The sequence below is a fragment of the Paramormyrops kingsleyae genome, chromosome 10, assembly GCF_048594095.1.
Source record: "Paramormyrops kingsleyae isolate MSU_618 chromosome 10, PKINGS_0.4, whole genome shotgun sequence".
Taxonomy (NCBI): domain Eukaryota; kingdom Metazoa; phylum Chordata; class Actinopteri; order Osteoglossiformes; family Mormyridae; genus Paramormyrops; species Paramormyrops kingsleyae.
This window is the reverse complement of record NC_132806.1, coordinates 33,105,631-33,119,378: the sequence shown is the minus strand read 5'-3', so window position 1 is coordinate 33,119,378 and position 13,748 is coordinate 33,105,631. Positions and strand designations below refer to the sequence as shown.

Genomic DNA, 13,748 nt, shown 5'->3' with positions numbered 1-13,748 from the left:
GAGCCAAGTGGGAGTTTCCAGGAAGGAGCCATATTGGATGCGCTGAGCATTTCCAGGCGTTATCCCGACGAAGACAGCCGCTTCTTCGCCCCGTAAAATCTTTGGACAATGGCTGCCACGGATGTAGACATATTTCCCGTAAGTGTACAATATTTTCGTATTCTCGGTGAGAAATAGCGAGGAAGATTATGCTGGTCCAGCAGAGTACGTGCTGAGAATTTCTTATCTCTGTATACGGATCTTGTAGTTGGACAGTGGGCAGAGATCTGATTGTGATTTGCTTCCCAGTTTCAGTTTACTCACTTGTATGAGCGGTTCTGTCATTTGACTGGGCTCACATTATACAATTTATTTTCATTTTTGTGCATGTGTGAAGGATTCCTGCTTGAGAAAACGTGCCATATTCTGTATGCTGAACTGCGTTCATGTTAGTACGCTTCTGGTTTTCTGTCAGCCATTCATGGGGATAATCATGCGTTTCTGCAAGGCATTAAAAGAAAAAGTTTCACCAAAAACGAATGATGCTTCCCAGTCATAGATAACTTGCGTGCTTATCTAATGCATCAGCTGTAAATGTAAAAAACGTAGATTTTCTTGAGCTCCTCTGCATCCGACTAATAATATGAGATTGTCATCAGTGGCGAGCGAAACGACATTCGGAAGATCCGCATGAACCTGCCTGATGTTTCAGGGATATATCGTCCCTAAAGTTGTGTAATACTGGTGTAGACGACGTGCGAAAAAATAGTTTGTCTTAGGAACTGCTGTAACCTTTCGAACCCCCCAACAGCTATTGAAAAAAAACAGAACTGAAATCTAACCTGTAAAGTACAGGCAGACAGGGGCGCAGGTCCGGGGGGGAGGGGGGCTTGTTTACCCCCCCGATATTTAATTTAGCTTTATTCGCCCTACCATAATAAACAGACCTTCGCATGTAAATTATTACATCGTGCCCCCCCACCACCAAACTCTCCTGCGCCCCTGCAGTTAGGTATTCAAAGCACGCGCTTAAACCCTTCTTCGCCCTGATCTAGTGCCTGCATCTGCAGCATTTCCTACACAGGTACCTTGCAAAATCGCTGCTTCCTCTGCGTGTCTCTGTTTCAGAAGAGATATGTGACAGAAAAGGTTTCTCCGCGCGTTTTCCCGGCGCCGTAACTTCAGCGGCTCCAGCTCGGCTCCTTTTATAATAGTAACACTGCTGTCTTTTGTGGATTTTATCTTGAGTAAAGACACAAAAACAGCCATGGGTTTCGCTAAAGAAGCCGCACCATGTGGCCTCAGCATTTTTGTTAGCCGGCCTACAGTGTAAATTGATGGCTGTTGACTGCCCTAACTGTTGTTTTTGAGGTTATGGAAGCCGTGTAACCCCATGGAAAAACAGCTAAGAAAGCCGCCATTGTGTTTTGTGGCACTGACGACCGTTATTGTAGTCAGGCCGAGTGATTTAACATAATGTGTCACCATTGGCTAAGTGGGAAAAAACGAGAAACTTTGGGATTAAAAACCTGAATGGCATGTAGCAGCGATGTGCAGAATGCTGTCCGACCTGAAAAGGGCGAGTATATGGCATAAAGGAAGCAGCAATACCGTGAAATGGAAACATCATTAACATAGTTTTGTCACTGTCACATAGAGTAGGGGATCCCAATGTTTTGATGTTCACGGACCGGTTTACGTCACACAAAAATGTCACGGGCCAGTAAAACGGCTGGGGGCCAGACCGGTGGATCAGTTGGCAATTTCATAAGTTAAATTGTTTCAGTGGTATTTATCATCTTTTGTTGTCATTAATTTGGTGTAAAAAATCATTTGGAAACCTTATGACATGTGAGGATGGTAAATCGTTTGATCTCCATTGCCTGCACTTCCTTTGTACTAGCAGAGATTCAAGGGAAGCTTTTCAGGCTGCGGCAGATGAAGTAGACAAGCCCTGGGTTTGTGCTGGTCACAAGCTGTCGCCGCATGTCACAGCCTTGCGAAATCTGGCCCATCTGCAGCCACTCGCTGGCATCCAGCAACAAGAGGCGCCGTATGTGTCCACCAGGGCTCTAATGAACGTTGTCAGTGCCTCGACAGGAAGTGGCGCGGTCGGGCCCAACACAGCACGCTCCTGTTTTTTAGCCACCGCTAACAGAGCGAAGACAGCCTGCCTCAGTTTATCATGATCAGGTGTAAAAGTCAGTGATCTATAAGCTGAAGATTCCTGTTATTAGGACTGACAAGATCTGAGGGAAATTGATCACTCGAGTGTCTGTGGGACCAAAATCATCCTTAAAATGCGTATTTTGTAAAAATAATAAAAACAATGACATAAGGTATTTTGTAGCGCATTTATCTGAGGTGTAGTTCCGGAATGATTCCAGTTTCGTTTACGCAGATGGCCGTCTGATTCAGTAAGCTAAGCTTTGCACTGGAGCCGAATCCTACTGCAACATTTCATACATTTTTATTACAATCACCTGCCATGGCAGCTGTTTTTCTTTATCTGAAAATGAATGTCATTTAAAATGCTGCATTAATGTAAGATCCTCTGTACCTTCTGTATAGTCTTTAACAGAGTGAGGACCATTAAACTATCCTCTGCTGCTAAAGCCCATCTTAATAGTCATGTTAAGAAGTTTGTACTGTTCATGGCTACAAAGACCGTCAGAGTGCATCAGGCCGCTAGGGGCTGCATTGACATTGACGTTCTTTGGGACATTTGGGTGTTGACAGTGGCTTCTTTGAACGTCCTAGAATGAAGAAAAGCGAACCCTTGACTTGGGGGGGCGCGTTGGCTTTGACAGTCTTCCTGACCAGTTGGTTAGTAAATCGGTAACACAAGGATTCTGCTTCAACATCCTCTGTGTTGGTAAGCAAATCTCGCCTTGTCCACCCTGCCCACCCTGTCCACCCTGTCCATCCTGCCCACCCTGTCCATCCTGCCCACCCTGTCCACCCTGCCCATCCTGTCCACCCTGTCCATCCTGTCCATCCTGCCCACCCTGTCCACCCTGTCCATCCTGCCCACCCTGTCCATCCTGTCCACCCTGCCCACCCTGTCCACCCAGCACACCCTGTCCATCCTGCCCACCCTGTCCATCCTGCCCACCCTGTCCACCCTGTCCATCCTGCCCACCCTGTCCACCCTGTCCATCCTGCCCACCCTGTCCATCCTGCCCACCCTGTCCATCCTGTTCACCCTGCCCACCCTGTCCATCCTGTCCATCCTGCCCACCCTGTCCATCCTGCCCACCCTGTCCATCCTGCCCACCCTGTCCACCCTGTCCATCCTGCCCACCCTGTCCACCCTGTCCATCCTGCCCACCCTGTCCATCCTGCCCACCCTGTCCATCCTGTTCACCCTGCCCACCCTGTCCATCCTGTCCATCGTGTCCATTCCTTTCCAGATGAGATACTTTCCTGATAATCTGGTACATTTATATAGGGTATACCTGCATGCCCCTCTACCCTATAAGGTGGTTACATAATTCTTATCGCTTCCTTTGTTTCCAAGGTGAAACCGGTATTGGCAAGTCCACTCTAATGAACAGTCTTTTTAACACGACATTTGAGACTGATGAAGCCAACCACTACCAGAATGGCGTATATCTGAGACCCAGGACATATGAGCTGCAGGAGAGCAGCGTCCAGCTCAAGCTTACGATCGTAGACACGGTGGGGTTTGGGGACCAGATCAACAAAGACGAGAGGTATGTCACCATGTGAGGGGGCTGCAGACCTCCCTCCCTGCCTTTGTCTGTCTTGATGTGGTGTTAGGAGATGACCGTAATGCAATCAAAACTGACAGTACAAAGCATCCTTAATGCTTATCCCGACCACCATCGTGCATTATGAAGGCATCTGTAGTGCATTCCAGATGAGAACTCCATAGAGCATTCATAATGCATAATAAATATGACTATAACGTGTTATGCCTTTTTATAAATATGTATAGCCATGTTTATAATGCTTTATGAATGCATTATAATGCATTATGAATGTGTTTACACATTACTAAAAACATGTCATAAGTAAAGTGTTACCAAATAAAATGACTCCAAATAGACAATGGAGAAATAGACAAAATAGATCATAAAAATATAAAGCAGCATAACAGCAGCTGTAATGAAAGTCTGTGTGGCATCATTTGGGAGCTTGAGGATGCCTGAATGACAGCCCCCGTCATGTTAACCTCACGCTGTGTTACTCCTCCTGTTACCCAGGATCAGGCGCCCCGGTGTGTGTGTGTGTGTGTGTCTCAGTATGGCCTTCATACGGTGTGATGCTGAACTTCACCTGCCCTGTTTCTGCTCAGCTACAAGCCCATCGTCGACTACATTGACAGCCAGTTTGAGAATTACCTTCAGGAGGAGCTGAAGATCCAGCGCTGTCTCTTTGATCACCACGACACGAGGATCCACATCTGCCTGTACTTCATCGCCCCCACTGGACACTCACTGAAGTCTCTGGATTTAGTCACCATGAAAAAACTGGATAGCAAGGTACTAAAACACTAAAACATACACGCACACACACACACACACACTGATTAGTTCTGCGCGGAGTTACGTTAGTGACCTTGAGATAGTAGTGTTTTTTGCATGTTTTGTCCTAGATTGTCAGCAGTATCTTACAGTATGTTCTTGATGGAAACACTTAATGAGTGGTGCTCTTGAAGGAGAACATACACACTCTTCACAGGGATTACATACTTTCTGAGAAAACAGAAAAAAATACTTGCAAATGAGATTAATGAGACTGCATAATATTTAAATCTCTGTGAAGCATCTGTTGTTTGCTTTGAAATGAAGCTCTGGGTTGATTGCAGTGATGTAAGGTGTTTCTTTCTGGAACGGTTCCTCTTTCTTTTTCATGCAGGTTAATATTATACCTATCATAGCCAAAGCCGACACAATCTCCAAGGGTGAACTGGACAAGTTCAAGATCAAGATTATGAGCGAGCTGGTCAGCAATGGCGTCCAGATCTACCAGTTCCCCACAGACGACGAGGCCGTCGCAGAGATTAACTCGTCCATGAATGTGAGTCTACCAGGAGATGTGTCAAACAGCGGCCTCCCTGCAAAAGCACAATGATAGGTCAACAATAGATTGTTCATAAGAACATCCAGATGTATGGAAAACATGTCAAGACCACATTCACACAGTAAGCAAACTCTGGCCGTAAACTGAGAAGTTAGATAGCAAGCTGTGGACATTATTTAGAGAATATCTCCATCTCCAGCCTGGTGTTGCATGTGATCTTGCTGTAGTAACAGGTTCTGAGTGCACAATGTGAGGCGACCCCTGTTACCTGTGTCTTACAGGCGTACCTGCCCTTCGCCGTGGTGGGAAGCACAGAAGAGGTGAAAGTGGGAAATAAGCTGGTGCGGGTGCGGCAGTACCCCTGGGGCGTGGTGCAGGGTGAGGGCCTTTCATTCACCACATCCTTCACAGGCATCTCGGAAAAGCGTGAAGCTATGCCCGTCAGGGGTCTGCCCGCAGTCTCGCTTTGTCTCCGCTCTGACCCCAGCTTGGCAGAGGCCTCCGGGATCATGTTCAGCTCTTGTCTCCCCCGAGAATGACCCAGACCTCTTCTGATGATGACCTTCGGGTGTCTGTTGCTGTGGTTGCCATGAAAACGGGGTGGGCCAGGCCGTCCTCCTCCTGCACGGGAGTCTCCTCCTCATTTCATCATCATTGATTTCCCTCCATTTTAATGCCAGTGCCAGTTCAGGACTGACTTCTGAGAGTTTTTGGGCTTGTTAGTTAATTAGGAAACTGTGTTTTGGGTCCTAAACGGATGCGGACATCCATTTGTACCCTGGTCCTTGTATGTGCTTTTCCTGGACTTCTCTCTTTAAGATGTACACACTGAAACGTACACTATATACATATGTGTGTGCCCTGTGAAGGACTGGCATCACGTCCAGGGTGAGCTATTGGCCTGTGCACTGTGAAGGACTGGCATCACGTCCAGGGTGAGCTATTGGCCTGTGCACTGTGAAGGACTGGCATCACGTCCAGGGTGAGCTATTGGCCTGTGCCCTGTGAAGGACTGGCATCACGTCCAGGGTGAGCTATTGGCCTGTGCACTGTGAAGGACTGGCATCACGTCCAGGGTGAGCTATTGGCCTGTGCACTGTGAAGGACTGGCATCACGTCCAGGGTGAGCGATTGGCCTGTGCACTGTGAAGGACTGGCAGCACGTCCAGGGTGAGCTATTGGCCTGTGCACTGTGAAGGACTGGAATCACGTCCAGGGTGAGCTATTGGCCTGTGCACTGTGACGGACTGGAATCACGTCCAGGGTGAGCTATTGGCCTGTGTACTGTGACGGACTGGCAGCACGTCCAGGGTGAGCTATTGGCCTGTGCACTGTGAAGGACTGGAATCACGTCCAGGGTGAGCTATTGGCCTGTGCACTGTGAAGGACTGGCATCACGTCCAGGGTGAGCTATTGGCCTGTGCACTGTGAAGGACTGGCATCACGTCCAGGGTGAGCTATTGGCCTGTGCACTGTGAAGGACTGGAATCACGTCCAGGGTGAGCTATTGGCCTGTGCACTGTGAAGGACTGGCATCACGTCCAGGGTGAGCTATTGGCCTGTGCACTGTGAAGGACTGGTATCACGTCCAGGGTGAGCTATTTGCCTGTGCCCAGTGAAGGACTGGCATCTTGTCCAGGGTGAGCTATTGGCCTGTGCCCTGTGAAAGACTGACATCTTGTCCAGGGTGAGCTATTTGCCTGTGCCCTGTGAAAGACTGGCATCTTGTCCAGGGTGAGCTATTGGCCTGTGCCCTGTGAAAGACTGGCATCTTGTCCAGGGTGAACTATTGGCCTGTGCCCAGTGAAGGACTGGCATCTTGTCCAGGGTGAGCTATTGGCCTGTGCCCTGTGAAAGACTGACATCTTGTCCAGGGTGAGCTATTGGCCTGTGCCCAGTGAAGGACTGGCATCTTGTCCAGGGTGAGCTATTGGCCTGTGCCCTGTGAAAGACTGACATCTTGTCCAGGGTGAGCTATTTGCCTGTGCCCTGTGAAAGACTGGCATCTTGTCCAGTGTAAGCTATTGGCCTGTGCCCTGTGAAAGACTGGCATCTTGTCCAGGGTGAGCTATTGGCCTGTGCCCTGTGAAGGACTGGCATCCTGTCCAGGGTGAGCTATTGGCCTGTGCCCTGTGAAGGACTGGCATCCTGTCCAGGGTGAGAAGACTGGCATCTTGTCCAGGGTGAGCTATTTGCCTGTGCCCAGTGAAGGACTGGCATCTTGTCCAGGGTGAGCTATTGGCCTGTGCCCAGTGAAGGACTGGCATCCTGTCCAGGGTTAGCTATTGGCCTGTGCCCTGTGAAGGACTGGCATCCTGTCCAGGGTGAGAAGACTGGCATCTTGTCCAGGGTGAGCTATTGGCCTGTGCCCTGTGAAGGACTGGCATCTTGTCCACGGTGAACCCCAGGCCTGTGCCCTGTGTTGCCTGGGACAGGATCCAGACCCCAGGGAGGTGTATATGAGGTCCTTTACTGTCCATATGGTCTCTCTTGTATATTGCATCCTTAGGTACGAGCTTCAAGTTCTGTTTGTCAGATACACAGTCATGCACTGTACTACTGTGTAGTGAAATGCTTTACCTACATGCTTCATAGATTGTGCTTTAAAGGAAATATGCAATACAAAATACTATAAAAAGAGAAGAATAAATAAGAAAGAATAACAATAAATAAATTAAAAATAAAATGACTACAAAAAAGATAATAAAAACAGAAAGCAGGAGATCAATAGTTGTAAAAATATGTACAATGAAAGTGTGTGAAGGCCTGAAGGCCTCTTTGCTCTTTGTCTCCGGTGGATCAAGCCGAAGGTGTCGCTCAGATTAAAGGAGCTCATCTGTGCTCAGCCCATTTTCCTTTGGGGCGAACTGCGTTTCAGCTGTGTCACTGTGTTTTCTGCCAGTGGAAAACGAGAGCCACTGCGACTTTGTTAAGCTGAGAGAGATGCTGCTCCGCGTGAACATGGAGGACCTGCGCGAGCAAACGCACGTACGGCACTACGAGCTGTACCGCCGCTGCAAGCTGGAGGAGATGGGCTTCAAGGACACGGACCCTGACAGCAAACCCTTCAGGTGAGTCCATCAGGACTGGCTGTCATCGCGTCCCACAGGTGTCAGCAGGCAGTATGCAAATGAGAGCATTTAAGACCATTATCCAAAGGCCGTAGTTTGTATGGTGAAGACGGTGGGAGAGACACAGTGTGGACTTTTCACCCGCAGCCTACAGGAGACGTACGAGGCCAAAAGGAAGGAGTTCCTTGGGGATCTCCAGCGCAAGGAGGAAGAGATGAGGCAGATGTTCGTCAGTAAGGTGAAGGAAACAGAAGCGGAGCTGAAGGAGAAGGAGAGAGAGGTAAACAGGAGCCGTCCCCTCAGGACGCTGGCGAGATCTGTGTGTGTGAAGGCTGTTTGTGGGCTTCCTGTGCCCTGATGTTATGCTGAAGCTCTCCAGCAGCAGCATAGCAGTAAATAACACTGGCTTACCAAAGGCTAACAGGCTGTAAATGAAAAGCATGTGAAGTCTGACTTCATGTTTGCAATGAGGAACTGCACCATGCCTCACTGAGTGGTTATCAGAAGCTGTCTGGTAACCGCTGACTGGCCCAGTGCGTGGGCACATGTCAAAGGCACACGCCAACGGCACACGTCAACGGCACACGCCAACGGCACACGTCAACGGCACACGTCAACGGCTCACGTCAAAGGCACACGCCAACGGCACACGTCAACGGCACACGTCAACGGCTCACGTCAAAGGCACACGTCAAAGGCACACGTCAACGGCACACTTCAAAGGCACACGTCAAAGGCACACGTCAACGGCACACGTCATCGGCACACCAAGCAAGTGTCAGGTGACCTAAGCTAAGCCCTGCGATTGTATACAACCTCTTCAGCTGCATGACAAGTTCGAGCAGCTTAAGCGGCTGCACCAGGAGGAGAAGAAGAAGATGGAGGAGAAGCGGCGGGACCTGGAGGACGACCTGAACGCCTTCAACAGGAAGAAGATGGCAGCAGAGACCTTACAGGCTCAGTCACTGCAAGGATCCTCACAGCAGCCCCTCAAGAAGGACAAGGACAAGAAAAAGTAAGGACAGTCTCTCTCTCTCTCACCTTCTCTCTCTGTCTTTATCTCTGTCTGTTTCTCTCTCTCTCTCTGTCTCTCTTACTGTCTCTGTGTCTCTGTCTGTTTCCCCGTCTCTCTCTCTCTCTCTGTCTGTTTCCCCGTCTCTCTCTCTCTCTCTGTCTGTTTCCCCGTCTCTCTCTCTCTCTCTCTCTCTCTCTCTCTCTCTGTGTCTCTGTCTGTTTCCCCCGTCTCTCTCTGTGTCTCTGTCTGTTTCCCCCTGTCTCTCTCTCTCTCTCTCTCTCTCTGTCTGTTTCCCCCTGTCTCTCTCTCTCTCTCTCTCTCTCTCTCTCTGTCTCTGTCCCTCTCTGCATTCTGTCTTGGTGGTAGTAGGATAGCAGGACGGGAAGTGAGCACAGCTCTGCCCAGTGGGATGTTGGCAGGAAGGTGCTGGTGAGGCAGCCTGATATTATGCTCCTGGCCTGGACACGGCAGGGATTGTCTATTCTGGGCCTGGACATAATGTAATAGCGGCGTCTGAGGTGGAGGCTGCAGCGCTTGTCTCTAACGTGGCTGCTGACCGGATAAGGGTGGAAACACTCTGATAGAGCTGAGGGATTGGGAACAGCCCGAGAAAGTAGGAAAGATAATGAATCGAGAGTATGAAGCGAGCGCCCTGTGGGGAGGTGTTTCAGGGTTTAGAGAAGCAAGGGCCTCAACGTGGGTTTTAGTGAACAGGCTGGTGAATAAGGCCACTTACATTTACCATCAGAAACCATGCAGGAATCCTCTTTTTCTTGCATTGCTTAAAATTACGCTCTAGTAGAAAACAAAGTAAGATTCTGCCTGACAGTGTATTCAGTAGCTATGTAATTCTATTATTCTGTTGAGCATTCGGTTTCATTTCAGGTACCTGTACAGCACTGTGCGCCTCACGACATCATGTTCACCTTTCATTGGTGTCTTTCATGGTCGCCTTAAGACAACTTCATTCTGCTTAAAGTGACGAGACCTCCATCCATTTCCGTGCCGTCTAAAAACTTCAGTTCACACATGGGTGTCTTTGCTTTCATTCGTGTTCATTGGTTTGTTTGTCTTGTCATTTTTGTGTCATTTTTTTTCTTTCAGTTAATATGTGGGAACAGCCAGTCCAGGCCAGCTGCAGATTTGTCTTCCATCACCATAGCGACGTAAAGCCGTTTTCACCGTTTTTCTGTTGTGACCTCATGACATTGTGTTTGTGGACCAAAGACCATGATGGACAGGGAACAGTGGACTGTGGAGTAATTTAACAGCCTTACTTTTTATTTGTATTTATTATTACTATTATTATTATTATTATTGCTTTTTTTACATCAGCCAGGTTGTCAAACATGCAGGACTTTTAAATACTACGTTTTATTTCCAAGATTGATTTACGATCGCGGATCAGAAGGGAAAAAATCTATGCAAAATAAGTGTGTCAGTGCGTTCCTGCAGGTAAGCTGAGTTTGCTATTTAACGTACTGTGTGTAGATTAGCACTAAAGTAGCGTTAGAAAGCTTCCTTTGTACAGTATGAAATATTGTCTGAGCCATACTGAGTCTGAACTACCTTCATGTAACTTTGTCTATTTAAAAGGTATATTACATGTATATTTATAGTTGCAGAAACATAGTTATCACTGAAATTCTGAATACATTAATGAATCCATTGCTGTTTTATATTAATTCCAGATTTGCGTGTGTGTGTTTGTATCTTAAGAATGTAGTTTCAGGTAGAATGTGTATAGGTGTTACAATTAGACTTTCTTTAATATTTACATTCATAGTACATAATAAATATGACTTTACAGAGTCAAATGAAAGGAGAAATGCTGAACACGTCTTGGGTTAGGATATAGAGTATCTTTAAACTAGGAACAACTGAAGGCATTTTTACTGAAGATAAAGTTAGAAAAATCACAGTTCTGTACTAGATAAGAAGCTGGTATCACTGAAGCTGACATTCACTTCAGAATTGGGTCAGTGGTGTGTCCATCCATCCATCCATCCATCCATCCATTCTCTAAGCCAGTGTTTCCCAATCCGGTCCTCAGTCACCCCCAGACGGTCCACATTTTTGCTCCCTCCCAGCTCCCTGCCAGACAGTCTGTGGGTCCCCAAGGGCCAGATCGGAAACATTGCTCCAAACTCTTATCTTTGTTAGGGTCACAGGTACATTTTGTCCTGTCTTTGTCAAATTCATTGATTAATCCCTTATGATGTGTAATTATAGGTAATAATCATTTCCTTATTATCTCGGTGTGTTTTATTACTCCCTTTTCCATGTAAAGCAGCTCTGTAACAGGATCCCTCTATATATACTTAAATATTACATGATATGAAATGATGGCTGACAAACATAAACAAGTGGTCTGTAACTCTAAGGTGGAATGCAGGACAGAAAGAATGGGCTAAAAGTGGTGCTGCTTCCCGGCAGCTTAGGGAATGTGTGGAAGCTCCCATCCCCTCTCTCTGCTCCTTAATCACAAATGCACATATGGTGATTTGAAAGAGGACAAACAAGGGTTCTCTGCAAAGCCCCGTGAAAAAGCTTACAGTGAGGCCCAGAGCCATCCGCTCCTGGGCAGCCTCCTGTTCATAAGCAGGCAAGCGTGCCGTTCCTCGGCGAAGCACAAAAAGAGGGCTGCAGTGGAATTTGCAATGCGTGTCTTTATGCATGGATATATATTTATAGTCCTGTGGGTATGTACACTTCCTTGTGATCTGTGGGGTTCTGTTTCACGTTTGTGAAAAATCCAGATATTTTAAGAAGGTACAAGGACAGTAAAGCCAGAGTGCGGATGTTTGAGGGCAGTAAACACGAGCAGAGGCCCCGGGGCTCCTTGGGGCAGAACCACCAGAGGTGCAGCAGAGTAACTACTCGACACACTTCTCAGTAACGCTTCTCGATTGGCCTGGGGACGCCTCGGCACCCCCCCCCCCAAAGAGCTGATAGAGGTAGCTGGGGAGAGGGGGGTCTGGGTATCTCTCCTGAAGCTGCTACCCCCGCGACCCGAACCCCGGACAAGCGGGTGGTGATGGATGGATGGATATGGGTGATAAAGAACTTGTTTCAGATTTTTGCCACGTTTACTGTCAAGCCATACTAATGTTAAAAGACCAACATGGTATTAACACAGAACATCAGTATTAACGGGATGAAACGGCTCTGCTGCTATTTTGTAGCCCTGTTTGCGTTATTCCATCTCAAAGGTTTTTCTTAATAATAGTAAGCATACATAAATATTAGCAAAATTAATTTATTCATACTTTTAGACCGATAAAGAAGACTGAACTTGTGTTATGTAAGCTGGTATATTATTGTTTTTCTGGAAACTGCATATGGTTAGGAATGGTTTCGTGAGAATTAGCGCGGCAATAATCCTGTATTTCTGCCCGTTAGAATCACAGTTGGTACAGCTTTCAGACAAGCTTCCTAACATTCCTAAAAAATAAACAGAAGATTACAGGCTACATGAGAAAATCCTTCCTTTATTAAATGAATGGCTGTCTTTGTTCTGTTGCACTAGTGACCTTTACTTGCTCAAGCAGGGCCTATTCAAAAAAGAATCAAACGCCACAGTCACTACTTGTGTGAAAGATCAGCAGTTTCTCATTTAAAAATGCAGACCTGTGTCAGGGATTCGATGCCCGACAGTTTGTTTAGCATCCAGTCCTACAACAAATGCTGCCGATTGTGCCGGTGGGTTGTCCTGTAATAGCACAGCAGCGGTATCATGGCCGCCGTGTTCCCTTCCCTGGCCAGTCACCTGATGTTCTGCTTTCTTCTTCCCCCTGTAGCTTCTTTAGTCTTCCAAGCTCATGCTCCTTACCCTCAGGAAGGAATTTAAATTAGAAGATTTTTAAAAGCCCAAATCCACGCCCCCTCAACCACCACAAGCAGAGGAGTGACTTTGGCTCTTGTCACACTTGAGATTGTTATATATTCAGCACTTTACATGGTGTGATGTTCATGAGGGGGTGTAGGGTGTGAGAGGAATGTCGGCTTGGAGCTCGAGGTACCTGCGAGCCTCCGGTTGCCCCCAGCACCGTAGCCCAGCCCACTGTCTCCCACCGCTCCACGCTGGTGCTTGACGTCATGACTTCCTGCGTGACGTCAGCTCCACGCTTGCTTGACACATGCTTCTGTCATTGTAACCGGTAAGCTGCAGTTATATGGGTTAGTCATTTTTTCATATCTACACTGTCATTGTGCCTGTAGACGCCACTGGTCACAAGGTTTCGTGGTAAGGCACGCTATCGCCGCCCTGCAGGAGGCCGTTGGCGTTTGTATATACACTTACCTGTTGGTTTTTCATTTTCACTCCTTCCCAGATGTGCCCGTGTTGTGCCAAATGTGTCATTTTTGGATTGTAAATGCATTATTCATCAGGAATATTTATAAACCAACTAGCAGTTAGAGAAGATATACACTTATTTATAAAAAAAACATGAATTTTGAAATTGATATCCCCAAATTGCTATGAATAGTTTACGTATGGTACATATTTGTATTTGCTTGCCAACAATAAAGCCTATGTTTTTAAAAATAAACAACCCTTAGCTTGCATCTGGGTTTTTGCATCACTCATAACAGTAAAAATTATAGAATAAAAAAACTTTGCTGACTAAGGA

General features: G+C 47.2%; 1 protein-coding gene across 3 annotated transcripts; it reads left to right on the top strand.

Moving 5' to 3' along the window:
• The first annotated feature begins 7 nt into the window (after nt 1-7).
• On the top strand, nt 8-13,670 carry LOC111833366 (septin-8-A-like). 3 transcript variants are annotated; one of them, XR_002835743.2, is made up of 11 exons: nt 8-138; nt 2,740-2,854; nt 3,500-3,695; nt 4,301-4,487; nt 4,864-5,025; nt 5,310-5,406; nt 7,931-8,099; nt 8,247-8,379; nt 8,924-9,114; nt 10,219-10,569; nt 12,915-13,670. XR_002835743.2 is itself a non-coding variant. In XM_023791560.2 (10 exons), exons 1-10 carry the CDS (start codon nt 109-111, stop codon nt 12,967-12,969), a joined length of 1,335 nt encoding a protein of 444 aa, XP_023647328.2. In that variant the 5' UTR covers nt 8-108; the 3' UTR covers nt 12,970-13,670. The 3 variants fall into 3 exon arrangements, 2 of the variants coding, with proteins under 2 accessions (XP_023647328.2, XP_023647329.2); XM_023791560.2 differs by lacking the exon at nt 10,219-10,569; XM_023791561.2 differs by having other exon boundaries at nt 10,219-13,670.
• Nucleotides 13,671-13,748: the final 78 nt, after the last annotated feature.

Excerpts from the sequence above, each read along its gene's own strand:
- LOC111833366 (XM_023791560.2), top strand. The coding sequence starts at position 109 with ATGGCTGCCACGGATGTAGACATATTTCCC. Across the intron at positions 3,696-4,300 it reads CAGATCAACAAAGACGAGAG|CTACAAGCCCATCGTCGACT; the intron begins GTATGTCACCAT and ends GTTTCTGCTCAG. Across the intron at positions 4,488-4,863 it reads TGAAAAAACTGGATAGCAAG|GTTAATATTATACCTATCAT; the intron begins GTACTAAAACAC and ends TTTTTCATGCAG.